Raw genomic sequence first — 15,887 nt, 5'->3', positions numbered from 1 at the left:
TATTATCAAGATTTTATTTTGTTTTTAATTATACGACATTCAAAATTTACTAATTCAACTAATCTTGAAGGCTCAAACACAATACTTTTAATTAATTATTTCAAAATAATAATAAAAAATATTAAAATAAAAATACCTGATCCTTTATGACACTTCGTTAATATCTTATAATAGGTATCACATTTATTGCTCCTTTCTCCTTTGCACTACAAATATACAATTAATCAATAATTAACAAAAATTGAATAAAATCCCTCAACTCTTAAATCAGTTAGAGATTTCGAGTTGAAATCATAGGAATGGGAAAAATTGTTAGAGAGAGCTTCCTTTTAAAGGATATTACGAGAGTGAGACGATTTTGAATTATTAGTCGAGACCATATTATGAAAATTTGAACACCAAATGATTGGAAAATTAAAAAAAAAAAGTGTTGATATACTTACGTCATGTAATAAACCTATCACTTGCTCAAACGACAAAGGCCGACCAAGTATTGCCTTAGAGTTGGATTCAGGATTTGTAGATGCATTGTGCTGTTAGAGATTTCGAGTTGAAATCATAGAAATGGGGAAAAAATGTTAGAGAGAGCTTCCTTTTAAAGGATATTATGAGAGTGAGACGATTTTGAATTATTAGTCGAGACCATATTATGAAATTTGAACACCAAATGATTGGAAAATTAAAAAAAAAGTGTTGATATACTTACGTCATGTAATAAACCTATCACTTCCTCAAACGACGAAGGCCGATCAAGTATTGCCTTAGAGTTGGATTCAAGATTTGAATATGCATTGTGCTGGAGTTTCACTTGGTCCAGTATATTAATAGTAATAACTACAGGTATATTAGTTTGAACAACTTTATTTGTCTCATCTTCATATTTTTCTTCGATCTTTCGTTGAGGAAATAGAACACCAATAGTTTTGTAAGCTAATGCTGAAGCTACTCCAAATGACAAACCTAATTGAAAAAAAAAAAACAAGAAATCATGAATCAATACAAAAATCATGAATCGACGACAGTCAGTCAATTAAATTCTTCTTTTTAATATGAATTGTTGTAGCTGGAAAATTATTTATAGAGAAACATAACGAATAAAATGAACAAGATAAGTGAAGTGAATTCTAAATAAATTCAACATACCCCAAAAAATACTTTCATAGGAATTTTCAGAATTCTGATTATCGTCTGTAATAAAATTAATTAGTGAATAATGTTAGATCAAACAATAATAAATGTATGCAACGAGAAGAAAATAATAATTAAAAAGTGCTAACCAGCCATGTCTCTGTATTATTAGAAGCCTTATAATAAAGATGTTGTTAATTAATTAGAAATATGAATTATTTTTATAGGTATAAATTAAGTGGATTTATATTAGTGAATTACGTTCCAAGAAATATTATTGGAGTAATCTTCAAGTAATTATAAGATCTTCAACGTCATTAGGATTCCTATAAGGAAAAAAATAAATCCTAAAAGTAATAATTAATTTTTATTATCTTTGGTCCATATTGATGACTTTTAATTTTGATCTTTGTGAGATATGACTTAATAAATTTAATTTTTTAATTAATTAGATTATAGGTTTTTTTATTTTTTTTTATGTAGGAAATATATTCTATTTAAACTATTTTTAGAAGTATATTATCATTGAATATCTATACAAACTTAATATAGTACATGAATACTTAAATGATGAAATGATTAATATTTCAGAAAATTTGTGATTATTCATAATTAATCAAAGGAATTACTGAGAGCCAAAAATATTATCAACCCTTACTTTTTAGTCAGTTTAACTTTTATTTTTTATGAAAATAAATAAATTATCTTTCGACGGGGGAAACAATATTTGTTAATTGTTGTATATTTAAAAATGAAAGATAGTCAAATATGCCCTTATAGTATTTGAAACAATTATAAATACTACCCTTCATTTGACTATCGGTTCAATTATATCCTTATCATTATATTTTAACACTAATTTGCCTTTAATTTAAATAGAACACATGTCGATTTCATAATCAAATAATTTGTCTCTAATTTTAAATATCGAATTCAACCCACTCGATTTTATCAAACTTCAATTCGATTCTTTAATTTTTTTATTTTTAAAAAGTGTGCATCGAACACCAAAATAAACTAATTTGATTTGATTTGATTTAGTTCGATATAATCTAAAACAATTTTTCGTGCTACATAGTATTTTGTTCAATGGGAAGCACTTCCTATCAATGATGATTTTTTCATATTCAAAGCTTGAACCCGAAAATTCTGATTAAAAAGAAAATAACACCATCTACTGCACCACATCCTTTGATGGTAGCTGCTAAAGTTTTATTATTTCACTTGAAGTTAAAGACAAATTTATTTTTAGTTTCCCACCTGGTCTAGTGTCAGATCATATTGAAGAATAAAACACTCTTTAACAAAGGTGATTTCGTACCGAGGTTAAGTTGTACTATCTAGTCATTAGACTGATAAAGTTGGAAAATAGTCATTTTTTTCACTTTCTTCAAAATCCTTAGCTGCTTGAAATAAGATGAGAATGCTTCAACCAGAGCTTAAATCTTTATGATTTTCAGGTTGTAACATGTACAACAATATTCCACCAGCAATTGAAACGTTAAGAGACTCGAATTCTCCGGTCATCGGAATACTCACAAGCTCACTTGAATCCTTAGCTCTCTCAGAAAGGCCGCCTCCTTCGCTGCCCAAAACCAAACATAGAGGCTTATCTGCTAACGAATCTGTAAAGTCGCGGGTGAGCCTGGAAATTCTCCTTGGCTTTTGATCGTTAGCAGGATGAGCGGCCAGAATTTTCATGTTATAATGGTTTCTAAGAGCATCCAAGTGGAGCCAATCGCCGGAGACTAATGGGAGTTGAAAGGAAGCTCCTCGACTAGCTCTAAGCGCCTTCTCGTTGAATGGATCACAACAGCCAGGAAGCAGGAAGGCACCACCCTGCCAAAAGATTTGTTTTAGCATATTACAGTCAGGCATCTTTGTAACAACGTTGCTTGTCAGGATATTTTTTGGCTGCTATAGCGAAATGTTGTTATAGAAAACATACAATATAACATAACATGCAAAGTCGGTTTCAAAGAGAACATGGTAGTTATGGTGAAATGTTCAACTGACACAGTGGAGATGAGTTGAGATGTTTAGATGTGCATACTCAAAGTTGAAGCGCCTACTTGGTGTTTGAGAGTCTGTTTATGTATTATGTCATACGAAAAAGCAGTAACCACAATGAGAACATGAACGAACCAAAGAACTATAGATGCTGTACTAGAAACTAGAAAGTACTGACCAATGTGAGTATAGCTGAGAAATAAATGATAATATCGACGAAAATCAAAATTAAAACCATCTCCTTACCCATCCAAATGCCATCGCCGATCTAAGTAATGTGCCAAGATTACCAGGATCCTGCATCAGCCAGTAGTCATGAATTCAATGATTCCGATATGGTTCTTTAGCGCAATTTATGAATTTCAAAATTATTTTTCTTATGTGGTCTAAGTAAATTACCTGGATTCCATCAAGAACTAGAACTCGATGAGCATTCTTGAACCATGTACTGCAATCTTCTTCTAGGAATTCATCATCAACACTGTGAAATGTTGATGGAATTTTCATTAACGCAATCATTTCAATAGAATCAATCGACTGTAAACCAGAGAGTTTCTTCATCACTGTTGAGCTGATGCGGACAAGGCGAACTGATTGAAGATTTAGGTCTTCAGGTATATGAGCTTCATCAAGCACGAGTAAGCAGTCTAATGTAATAGGTCTCTCTTGTATTCTTTCTTGAAAACTATATATTTCCCTGAGAAAGGTCACATAGATCAGTTAAATCGGTCGAACTTTTACGGGAAGATGTTTACCTAATCAAAGATCAAACTGTCAAATGACAAACTAAAAAGAATTTCTCGAGCCACGTTGCTCAAAATTTCAAATAAGCAGATTGAAGAACACAACGACAACAACAACAAACCCATTATAATCCCACAAGTAGGGTCTAGGGAGGGTCATGTGTACGCCGACCTATCCCTACCTTGAAAAGCTAGATAGGTTGGTTTCGATAGACCCTCGGCTCAAAACACGGCTCAAAACAGATGAAAAAGACGACAGTAGCAGCAAGTAGGAATAACAAGAAGAAAATACAATAATGGAGACTAATACTAATACTCCGGGAATGGGAAAGCAAAACACTCAACTACCTACTAACCTTCTATCATAATGCTCGATCTCCACACCCTCCTATCAAGGGTCATATCCTCAGAGAGTTGAAGTTGCGCTATGTCTTGCCTACATACTTATTAGGCCCACCTTTACCCCTCCTCAAGCCCTCTACGACCAACTTCAAGGAAGAATGAGTAAAGAATATGAACAAGTGCAAAAAATAACAAACCAACAGTTCACAAGGGAGTGCATAAGAAAGGACATAGCTCGGAAGAAAATACTCAGCAGAAAATCACCACATTTATAGATCATAAAAGATGAAAATGAGCTTCTTAAACTAAAACAACAGAGCTTAGGCCATTCCAAATATACATGTATGAAGTTGTCCCTTCAAGATTCAATGCTGTCCACGTCCTCTGATTTCTCCCGTTGATATATAGTCCATCATAGGCATTCAATTGGAAACATGAAAAGCACAATGCAAATCATGATTTCTCCCAAAAAGTTAAGTATTTTAAGATCAATTACTCTCTTTTCTTGCTACATCACTACTCATTTCAATCACCTGTTCTATTACTTGCTCAAGTATTTCGAGATCATGCTACGTGTCAAATAGCCCCTACGGAACTAAGTACAATCTACACTGTGCTCCTCCAATTTGCAAGAATTCCGCGTGTAACTATCCCAAAGGGGAATGGAATAATCTTCTAAGTTGTAACTCAACATTAAGCCAAATGGCTTCAAAATCTAACAATTTAGCATTAAAATGTGAGGCTCAAGCTAAACTATTAAGCTAACCACAATCAACAAAGACTACAGCCATCAAGTTAAGAACATGAAATGGCTAAATTATACCATAAAGCACACGGAAAAAGTAAATACACGAAAAAGTCAAAAAGGTCATTCAGTATCTACTATATATACATAAGAACCGACAACAATTACAGAACCATGAGAATGGCGATAAGAGGAGTTCTGGCGAAGCTTAAGGCAGTGTTTGACAAAAGGGTTTGAAGTACTAGTGATGGATTTCACATTAAAGGGCAAAAAAGATTCAATTTTTTCAGTTGGGAAATCTGGTTTTGAGCTAATTGGTTGAATTTTGGTTTTGGGTTCCAAAATTGAAGCTTTAATTTGTGGGAAATAGGTAGGAGAAATCCAACAACTGTTCATTGTTAATGGAAATTTGAATTCTTGATTTTCAGTTCTTCATGGGTAGCCCTCTCACAATATCTAAAAGGATGTTCCTTTTTTTCATATTATTCTTTTTGGTCCAAAACTCCGAGGTAGTGACGTAGAAAGTCTACTCTAATAATACTACGAGTATTAATGGATGCTTCCGTGACTCAACTCTGTAAACTATAGATTGAACAAAGACAATTTTTGTAGATAACACAAATTTTCACTATTTTTTGTTTTTTTATTTGTAATTAATGAAATATTTAGAATATGGTCGAAATTGCTCTTAAATTATTCGTTTTTAATAAGGTGTTGTAATTTATGCAACCTTGCGTTACAAGAGTTTTTAAATGGAAAATGTTATAGTTCATGAATAATAACAATACTCCATAATTTAAATATTAAACTTAATAAAAGCCTTGATAGTTTAGGAGAATTTTAAGGTATTAACTCAAAAAATGGCAGCAAAATGTAAATGAAGAGCTTGATATAACAATTCTTCTTGTTTAAGGGTTACAAGTAGAGTTCTTTTTTAGTACTTTCACAACTATGTTTCTTTCTAACAACTCAAAAGACGAGATAGTTCAATGCACTAAGCTCTCACTATATGCAAGGTTTGGGGAAGGCCGGAACAAAGTGTATTTCCCAAAAATAGCTTAAAGTCCTCTTCTCTTTCTGATGATCAGTAATATCTTCCAGCAAACTCCATATGCTCATCTGGGGATTACTTCTCCGCGCTGCAAAACTTCAGACATTAACCCCTTCATTACAGACAATCCGCGAGGATTAAGACAGGTAAAAACCATAACCTACAAACCAATGTTCGTATAGAGGTTCATTGTTGTCTAAAGAACTAACTTAGAAGAGGATTAACAACGATACAACGTCATGTTTTAGGAGGATAAAGTTCCCAGAGAGCCACTGTTGTATCTTCAGATGCAGAGGCCAATAATCTGCTATCAGCAGAGAATGAAACAGCGTTGCACTGCAGAAACATATTGTGAGAGAGGACATGAAAATGGTATGAAGTCAGTTTGACAATTGTTTAAGGGAAAACAACAGTCAACAGAAAGAAAAAGGGAATTGCATACCTCATCAAAGATCAAATCGTCAAATGACAAACCAAAAAGAATTGTATAATCCCAAAAGTGGGGTCTAGGGAGGGTCATGTGTACGCCGACCTATCCCTACCTTGAAAAGCTAGATAGGTTGGTTTCGATAGACCCTTGGCTCAAAACAGATGAAAAAAACGACAGTAGCAGCAAGTAGGAACAATAAGAAGAAAATACAATAATGGAGACTAATACTAATACTCCGGGAACGGGAAAGCAAAGCACTCAACTACCTACTAACCTTCTATCATAATGCTCGATCTCCACACCCTCCTATCAAAGATCATATCCTCGGTGAGTTGAAGCTGCGCTATGTCTTGCCTACATACATCTTAGGCCTACCTTTACCCCTCCTCAAACCCTCTACGACCAACCTCAAGGAAGAATGAGTAAAGAATATGAACAAGTGCAAAAAATAACAAACCAACAGTTCACAAGGGAGTGCATAAGAAAGGACATAGCTCGGAAGAAAATACTCAGCAGAAAATCACCACATTTATAGATCATAAAAGATGAAAATGAAAATGAGCTTCTTAAACTAAAACAACAGAGCTTAGGCCATTCCAAATGTACACATATGAAGTTGTCCCTTCAAGATTCAATATTGTCCGCGTCTTCTGATTTCTCCCGTTGATATATAGTCCATTATAGACATTCAATTGGAAACATGAAAAGCACAATGCAAATCATGATTTCTCCCAAAAAGTTAAGTATTTTAAGATCAATTACTCCGTCTTTTCTCACTACATCACTACTCATTTCAATCATCTGTTCTATTACTTGCTCAAGTATTTCAAGATTATGCAATGTATCAAAGAAAAAAACTGAGCCCCTACGGACCTAAGTATGATCTACACTGTGCTCCACCAATTTGCAAGAATTCCGCGTGTTAATATCCCAAAGGGGAATGGAATAATCTTCTAAGTTGTAACTCAACATTAAGCCAAATGGCTTCAAAATCTAACAATTTGGCATTAAAATGTGAGGCTCAAGCTAAACTATTAAGCTAACCACAATCAACAAAGACTACAGCCACCAAGTTAAGAACATGAAATGGCTAAATTATACCACAAAACACACGGAAAAAGTAAATACACGAAAAAATCAAAGGTCATTCAGTATCTACTATATATACATAAAAAATAATTTTAACAATATAATCCCGCAGAGGGGTTTGGCTTCCGCCCCTCCCCCTCCCCCCACCCCACCCACAAAAGGGTTTGAAGTACTAGTGATGGATTTCACATTAAAGGGCAAAAAAGATTCAATTTTTTCAGTTGGGAAATCTGATTTTGAGCTAATTGGTTGAATTTTGGTTCTGGGTTCCAAAATTGAAGCTTTAATTTGTGGGAAATAGGAAGGAGAAATCCAACAAATGTTCATTGTTAATGGAAATTTGAATTCTTGATTTTCAGTTCTTCATGGGTAGCCCTCTCACAATATCTAAAAGGATGTTCCTTTTTTTCATTTTTTTTTTTTGGTCCAAAACTCGGACGGAGTGACGTAGAAAGTCTACTCTAATAATACGAGTACTAATGGATGCTTCCGTGACTCAACTATGTAAACTATAGATTATACAAAGATAATTTTTGTAGATAACACAAATTTTCACCAGTTTTAGTTTTTTTAAATTTGTAAATTAAAATTTAGAATATGATCAAAATTGCTCTTAAATTATTCGTTTTTAATAAGGTGTTGTAATTTATGGAACATTGCATTACAAGAGTTTTTAGATGGAAAATGTTAATAGTTCATGAATAATAACAATACTCCATAATTTAAATATTAAACTTAATAAAAGCCTTGATAGTTTAGGAGAATTTTAAGGTATTAACTCAAAAAATGGCAGCAAAATGTAAATGAAGAGCTTGATATAACAATTCTTCTTGTTTAAGGGTTACAAGTAGAGTTCTTTTTTAGTACTTTCACAACTATGTTTCTTTCTAACAACTTGAAAAGCGAGATAGTTCAATGCACTAAGCTCTCGCTATATGCAGGGTCTGGGGAAAGGCCGGAACAAAGTGTATTTCCCAAAAATAGCTTAAAGTCCTCCTCTCTTTCTGATGATCAGTAATATCTTCCAGCAAACTCCATATGCTCATCTGGGGATAACTTCTCCCCACTGTAAAACTTCAGACATTAACCCCTTCATTACAAACAATCCACGGGGATTAACAACGATACAATGTCATGTTCTAGGAGGATAAAGTTCCCAGAGAGCCACTGTTGTATCTTCAGATGCAGAGGCCAATAATTTGTTATCAGCAGAGAATGAAACGGCGTTGCACTGCAGAAACATATTGTGAGAGAGGATATGAAAATGGTATGAAGTCAGTTTGACAATTGTTTAAGGGAAAACAACAGTCAACAGAAAGAAAAAGGGAATTGCATACCGTGGCGTTATGATATTTCAAAATAGCCAGAGGCTTTCCTTTGCGATAATTGTAAATCCTAACCCTGACAACGAAAGATAAGTGGAAGAGCTAATGTTAGAGTGACAATTGAAAACATGACCTACATGTTAAAAAATGTTTCTCTCATTGACAAAGGGTGTGCAACTACACCCTAAGTAGCCACAATGTACACAAATTGACAGTTTAAAAGTCTCTAAGATCCCTACCGTTGATCCCAACCAGCAGTTGCAGCGATTTTTCCATCTGGACGGATTGAGGTTCCAGAGATGCCAGGTCTCTCCAATACAATTTCTTTTCTTATCAAACAAGAACCCTAGTTTACAGAAAAAAGTAGGAAAGTTACGTTTACCAGATAATAGACCTGCAAATAAATAATGCCACTAGTTGCAAGTTCCACAACTAATAACTATTAATAGCTGCAATCTGCAGAAGTATATTTACTCAAGTGTGGACAATGTTTTTCATTGGTTTGACAGTGTATTGCTGCAACAGAAAACTACACATATTCACAGATTAAACAAAATATCACAAAAGATGACCAACTTGTCAATGTATGTGGATAATGAGGTTCAAACATCAGAACCAAATTTTCCTCACAGCATTAAGGCATGCACATTTCAAATCAGTCATCAACCAAGACATTTAGTAATAGTTTCTTGCTATAAGAGGAGTTAACGTGAAAATATATACACATCAACAGCACCATCCAACAATAGCATATCTTGCAATTTGAGATTACGTTGGAGTTACCATAGAATGGTCCAATGCAAACATCAAAATTTTCTCATCAGCAGCTCCAGAGAGACCACCTTTGCATTCTCCATCTATGCATAAGCTTAAAACTGCAGGGAGAAGACAAGATGACTTTTATGCCTGTTGTAAGTATGAAAATAGAACTAGAAAAGGTTCATTATGAAGCATTTTATGTATGGTAGAATAGTGTGCCTGGTTCTGAATGAAGCTTGACTGCAGTCAATGGGGCTCCGGGATTACGCAAGTCCCACCAAGCAATGGATCCATCCTCATACCTGTAGGCATATGTATTTGAATCTAGTTTGTTAAGTCAAGCACCAATTGATTAAATACAAGTAAATCATTTTTTAACAGAAATTCTATCGAAGAAAGAATCCTAGATTGAACGTTGGTGGTATACAATGTGGTAACGGACACCCCAAGACACAAAATTTAAAATGCTCTACTGTACTTTAGAAATCTTTTCTGCAGTTATATCTAGAGGAAGTAAACATTCAGGGAATTTCGACAATGTTGAAAATTACTCCTTATACACACACAAATGCAAATAAACGTATACAAGGAAGCATGGACATATGAATATGAATGTAAAGACACATAGAAAAGAAAATATAAATTGGATTACTATTGGAGATATGAGGACAAACCCTGCCATAACACTTAGGTGCCCCTGAGATTCAGAAGGTAAGAACGCTTGAACTGCCATGCACATCCCTGGGGTTATGTACTTTATGAGAAAATGCAAACAGAAATTTTAAATCAAATTAAAAGGAGAAACAACAGTGAGTATCCTGAGAGAGAGAGAAACCCAAGCAGATGACAAAATTTTAGATGCAGATACCAAAGTATGTGCTACAAGCTAGGGGAAGAAAACTCGAAAAGAGAAAAAAAACAGACCTCTTTGGTTCGGAGTCTGATTTGAGAGGCTACCAGAGCTATGAGGCAGCTCTACAATTCTTTCTGCAGTATTGACATCCCAAATCTCAACCTTTGCACACGGATTGGTTAGTGTTCAGTAAATTCCATACGACAAACTCAAAATAAAAGATAATGTATCAGAAATAACCATCAACCAACCACAGAAGATTGTTCCCCTGCTATAGCAACATATTTTGGTCCTTCACTAAGCTCCTTACCTGAAAACTTCAATATGTTAAACAGTCTTATGACTCAAAATACTATTAAAGCAATGAACACAACCAATCAATATCCAGGTACACAAAGAAGCATACTTTACTTGAGAACCACAGCAATATATAGGAACCGAATAGCATCAAAATTCCAAGCAACATATAAAAAACACTCAGCATCAAGTCTTTATACACAACAAAAACCACAACAAACTGATTTTCTCGAGTACATGATTCCATTTCTTGATATTAAGTCTTGATCTTATTTATAACATGTTGAGACTGAATAATATGGTATTGTAATCTGCCTGCAACTATCAGACCTAAGATTATTTCAAATTGGATGAGATCTTATAATAAACTTTTGAGGATTTTTTTTTTAAAAAAATTGTTTAGAGAAATATGACAGTGGTAATTAGCACATTTTACAGAAGAAAGTATTAGTCTATTCCTTAAGCAGAGGAGCCATGGCTTTCAAAATTGACTTGGAACTTTCACTAATAATATGTAAATCATACCCGAAACCTGACAGACAATTCTTCCAAGGTAAAGATGATCAATTTCTGCAATTTGCACCAAGGCTGTATTCAGTTTGTTCTCATTATTCAAACTCCAACATATTCAAATAAGATGTGGATGCTATAATATTAATATAAAATGCAAAACAGTTGACATTGATCTGATATTTTTCTTTAGGTTTAAATAAAACCTATATTGAGAGATATTGAAGTCAATTTGAATAGCCCTTTAATATATCATTCAGTTGACCAAAAATTTTAAAATCTGTAGTAATCTAGGTGAGTGCACATTCAAACTCAAATAAGTCAAATTTAAGTAGTAATGGACTGAGCTTAATTAAAAGAGAGGACTGAAAAGTGAAGAAAAGGCAAGAACGAGATAGAAAACCTTTGGATATGGTGGAATCAGTGGGTTGATCTCCTTGTTCTCCCCTTTGCATGTCATCAACAATTTTGTTTATCTCCAGATCATCAGTCTCCAATGCCTCACTTGGTGACTTTGCAATTGATAGTTTGCAGAAATGATAAGCGTTTGTCTTTATTGTAAGTAACGGTGTCCTGTTGAAAGCACAAATCACATTCCTAATCATAAGGTAAATGAAGATTGAACACCACCAAAGGGTAACGAAAGTCGAACTAACATGCCAGCAAATTGTAAGAAAACTTGTAAAAGAAAGTAAAGGAATGACTATCGAAAAGATAATGTTGCAAATATTAGTCCAGAAAAGTTGATAAACAAGATCCATTGCCCTTAGAACCCATTCCTTATAATGCAATTGTAATTATGATTTGACTGCCGTTATCATGAAATGAGTTAAGAGAGATCACACATATACATAGCATGCATAGTGCTGAAAAAGATTATTGAGCTCCAAAATGCAATGCATCAGTTCTCATACAATATGACGGCCTAGAAAACTTTGAAACCTGCAGCACTAGCCACATTTAAGTCTAACTTCACAAAAAATAGAATAAGTGAAAAGATATTGGACTTAAAAAGACAAATACAAAAAAGGAAGAAGAACTGTCCCCCATTCCTTATAATGCAATTGTAATTATGATTTGACTGCCGTTATCATGAAATGAGTTAAGAGAGATCACACATATACATAGCATGCATAGTGCTGAAAAAGATTATTGAGCTCCAAAATGCAATGCATCAGTTCTCATACAATATGACGGCCTAGAAAACTTTGAAACCTGCAGCACTAGCCACATTTAAGTCTAACTTCACAAAAAATAGAATAAGTGAAAAGATATTGGACTTAAAAAGACAAATACAAAAAAGGAAGAAGAACTGTCCCCCATTCCTTATAATGCAATTGTAATTATGATTTGACTGCCGTTATCATGAAATGAGTTAAGAGAGATCACACATATACATAGCATGCATAGTGCTGAAAAAGATTATTGAGCTCCAAAATGCAATGCATCAGTTCTCATACAATATGACGGCCTAGAAAACTTTGAAACCTGCAGCACTAGCCACATTTAAGTCTAACTTCACAAAAAATAGAATAAGTGAAACCCCCCCCCCCCCCCCCGACAAGAAACAAAGACGAAGCTGACCATGGTTGCCTCACAACATATATAGAACTCTAAATCTCTTAGTTTGCATGTACACTAATCATATAGGCATAATGATCTAGTTGCCAAATTTTGGGAGTTGTTCTTGGCTTCTTGCATTTCCTGCTGATTGATATTGATTATAAGTTATGCATTGCGAAACTGTTTCTGTTGATACTGTGAGATTACAATTCCATTTATTTCTATTCATCCATCAAGTTTCAAAGAATGTTAGATGGTTCTGTAGGATAAAATTTCAAACAGAAGTTGTAGGGGGTGGTACTGCCCAAACTTTCACATGCTCAGCCCCAAGGGGGAGAACAAGTCTAAACTCACTAAAGAGCAAAGGTGACTTGACTCGTCTTTCTTCAAGTCCACTACCCATAACATCTTGTTGTACCGTGATTTTTTCTTTCAGATCACAAGACATTTTCTGGATTTTAAATCAACTTTGCTATAATCAGAGGTAGAAGGTCCAATATTCTCGAGGGTTTAGTTTCTTGATACCACTCATATACCAATCTCTGCATAACTTTCTATAAATTAAATAAGATCATACTGCAGAAAATGTAGGATTTGTGACCAAGTTTGTGAGTCCATATATTTTCTCCAAACACCCAGAAGGAAGGCATATTGCTTTAACGTACAAGAAAAAAGAAAGGCACATTGCACTAAGAAGTGATGATAGTAAAAGGCTTGTGATCAACTTTGAACCAAGAATCCAGGGGGACAAATAAGCTGCCATGCATTATCACACCAAATAACTGGTTCATTTAAGCATCCCACAGAATTCCATCACACAATGTGCAAAAACAAATGAATCAAGACACAATCCCTGTAAAGTAACAAGCATAAATGAAATCCAACATGATTTCAATACTAAGGTATAATTTAAAACATATAGACCTGAATACCTGGACAAACCTCCTTCTCCAAACTCCCAACATTTGACGCTACCATCCCTGCCCTGGCTGTGGAAATTACAGAAGGCAAACCTTAAACAAAATTAACCCAACTATCTGTAATAGCAGATGGCACTAAAACATCTTCATTTCAAACTCAAAGGTGTGACAATACTACTACTGACTGAAATATCAAACAAATTAACAGCGATTATAAAGATAGAAACAGAGGCACCTGATAACTTTGTTATCCCCTAGAACAGGACTCGCTGCAACACAAATTACCCCATGTGCTGCACTATGCACCCTGCAGTTAGCAGTGATCGACTATTAAACCCCAACTGTGTTAGGATCCAAGAAGAAGTTCAGCATACAACAAGTACCCTCAATCCTAAATTAGTTATAGAGAAGCTTGTAATGCAACAACAGCTATCCGTCAAATCCCAAACTAGTTGAGGTCTGCTAAGAAACAATAAATATGCCAAGTTGGGGTTGCAAAAAATTTATAATACAACAGTTACTATACTTATCCCAAACTAGTCCAGGGGACTAATTAAGAAGATGTTCAAACTACATGATGAACATGGGGAGCCAGCCAAAATATTATAAATCATACCAACAACAACAACATTCCCAGTGTAGTCTTACAAAGTGGGGTCTAGGGAGGTAGAGAGTTTGTTTTTGATAGACCTCGGCTCAAGGAAAAACAGTCCAAAGCAGTCCAGAAAAAGAACAAACGGAAGTAAAAGCATAATAAAGCATTCTGACAATAACTACGATAATCAAAGTACAAGAACCAGCAACAACAACATAACTAGTATAATCCCATAAGTGGGGTTTAGGTGTACCAAGAAGAGGCTGTTTCCGATAAACCCTCAGCTCGAGTAAGCATATCAAAAATCAAGTAGCATAATCTAAGCACAAGAAACTATTATAAATTATACCAAGAAGAAGAAACTGTACGGTGCTGTACTGTGTCCCAAATCCGCAATTCTCCATCAGTTGACCTGCAATATAACCATATTATATGTACCCAATCAGTATGCCCTACGTCAACTTAATATCTGTTTGACCATGAAATTTGATCACATGCTTCCCAAAAACTGGCTTTTGAGACTTTCAGACACAAAGCTTCAATTTTTTTCCGAGTAAAATGCATGTCCAAACATAACTTCAAAATTTCCAATAATTACAACTTCAAAAATTCAATTTTTTAAGTTTCAACTTCAAAATCTATGATCAAAACCGGAGCCGGAGCTCAGACCAGTTTTGGGATTTTGGGACTTCCACTCACAACGTTCCAATCTTTTTCCAATAATAACGCATATTCGAGCACAACGTTTTAAATTTCAAAAGTTACAACTTCAATAACTCAATTTTTCAAGTTTCGACTTCAAAATCTATGATCAAACGTGAGCTTAGAATGTCGTAAATAACTGGAGAAGTTCGTTCATACCCAGAAAACAATATGGTTTTAGAAGGATGAAAACAAATGTCAGCTACCGAAGCGCGGTGACCTCGTAGCACTGAGACTGGGTCTGGCGATGGTCTTCTGTTCATTCCTTGTTCTGCCATTGGAGCATTATGTCAAACACTTTGCCTGCTTTTTATTTTTTAACCTTTTTTCTATTTTTTTTTATATATAAATGAAATAATCTCTTTAATTGTATTTCGAACGACTTATTTATTTTCATTGAGATTAAAATGTTTTATATTATAATATTAATATTTAAATGCCGAATAATTATGACGGTTTGTTTTTTTAACACATAAATGTGTACATTTTTCCTTTATTTAAAAACTAATAAATATTAAAGTATTGTAATATCATATATCAATGAAATATTATAAATTTTTAATGGTGGTTGTGAATGTCGATTGGGATATTGAAAGTGGTTAGTGGTTGTGATTGGCAATAGATATTGATGACCATCTTCGATAGTAAGTTGATAATTGTGGTGGACGATAGTGATAGTTGATGGTAGTGATTAATATTGATGGTGATTAGACTATAAATAACATTGTGATTATCAAAAGTGATTGATGATTGTGGTGGATGATAGTGATTAATATTGATGGTGATTAGACTGTAAATAACATCGTGATTATCAAAAGTGATTGA

General features: G+C 34.2%; 2 protein-coding genes across 3 annotated transcripts; both read right to left on the bottom strand.

Annotated features, from left to right (window-relative positions):
- Nucleotides 1–2,552: 2,552 nt before the first annotated feature.
- On the bottom strand, nt 2,553–5,536 carry LOC102597650 (uncharacterized tRNA/rRNA methyltransferase YsgA). The gene is made up of 4 exons (XM_006353089.2): nt 5,114–5,536; nt 3,538–3,844; nt 3,385–3,435; nt 2,553–2,967 (listed from the first exon to the last, which is right to left on the bottom strand). The coding sequence occupies exons 1-4, from the start codon at nt 5,362–5,364 to the stop codon at nt 2,557–2,559; spliced, it is 1,020 nt and encodes a 339-aa protein (XP_006353151.1). The 5' UTR covers nt 5,365–5,536; the 3' UTR covers nt 2,553–2,556.
- Nucleotides 5,537–5,829: 293 nt separating this feature from the next.
- Nucleotides 5,830–15,393, bottom strand: LOC102597324 (protein DECREASED SIZE EXCLUSION LIMIT 1). Of its 2 annotated transcripts, none has more exons than XM_015311229.1 (13): nt 15,222–15,393; nt 14,710–14,772; nt 14,001–14,072; nt 13,778–13,834; nt 11,686–11,855; nt 10,727–10,785; nt 10,547–10,637; nt 10,297–10,363; nt 9,842–9,924; nt 9,647–9,738; nt 9,103–9,209; nt 8,876–8,939; nt 5,830–6,355 (listed from the first exon to the last, which is right to left on the bottom strand). In XM_015311229.1, exons 1-13 carry the CDS (start codon nt 15,338–15,340, stop codon nt 6,257–6,259), a joined length of 1,143 nt encoding a protein of 380 aa, XP_015166715.1. In that variant the 5' UTR covers nt 15,341–15,393; the 3' UTR covers nt 5,830–6,256. The 2 variants fall into 2 exon arrangements, with proteins under 2 accessions (XP_015166715.1, XP_006353150.1); XM_006353088.2 differs by lacking the exon at nt 5,830–6,355 and adding an exon at nt 8,326–8,769.
- Nucleotides 15,394–15,887: the final 494 nt, after the last annotated feature.

This window comes from Solanum tuberosum, unplaced genomic scaffold (assembly GCF_000226075.1).
Source record: "Solanum tuberosum cultivar DM 1-3 516 R44 unplaced genomic scaffold, SolTub_3.0 scf00152, whole genome shotgun sequence".
Taxonomy (NCBI): Eukaryota; Viridiplantae; Streptophyta; class Magnoliopsida; order Solanales; family Solanaceae; genus Solanum; species Solanum tuberosum.
This window is presented reverse-complemented; position numbering and strand designations above follow the sequence as displayed.

Coding starts and splice junctions, on each gene's coding strand:
- LOC102597650 (XM_006353089.2), bottom strand. CDS start 5,364: ATGAACAGTTGTTGGATTTCTCCTACCTATTTCCCACAAATTAAAGCT. Junction 3,845..5,113: donor ATTGTTGTCGGTTCTTATGT/ATATATAGTAGA, acceptor GATCTATGTGAC/CTTTCTCAGGGAAATATATA. Junction 3,436..3,537: donor TAGTTCTTGATGGAATCCAG/GTAATTTACTTA, acceptor TGGCTGATGCAG/GATCCTGGTAATCTTGGCAC.
- LOC102597324 (XM_015311229.1), bottom strand. CDS start 15,340: ATGGCAGAACAAGGAATGAACAGAAGACCATCGCCAGACCCAGTCTCA. Junction 14,773..15,221: donor AAAACCATATTGTTTTCTGG/GTATGAACGAAC, acceptor GTTATATTGCAG/GTCAACTGATGGAGAATTGC. Junction 6,356..8,875: donor TGAAATATCATAACGCCACG/GTATGCAATTCC, acceptor ATGTTTCTGCAG/TGCAACGCTGTTTCATTCTC.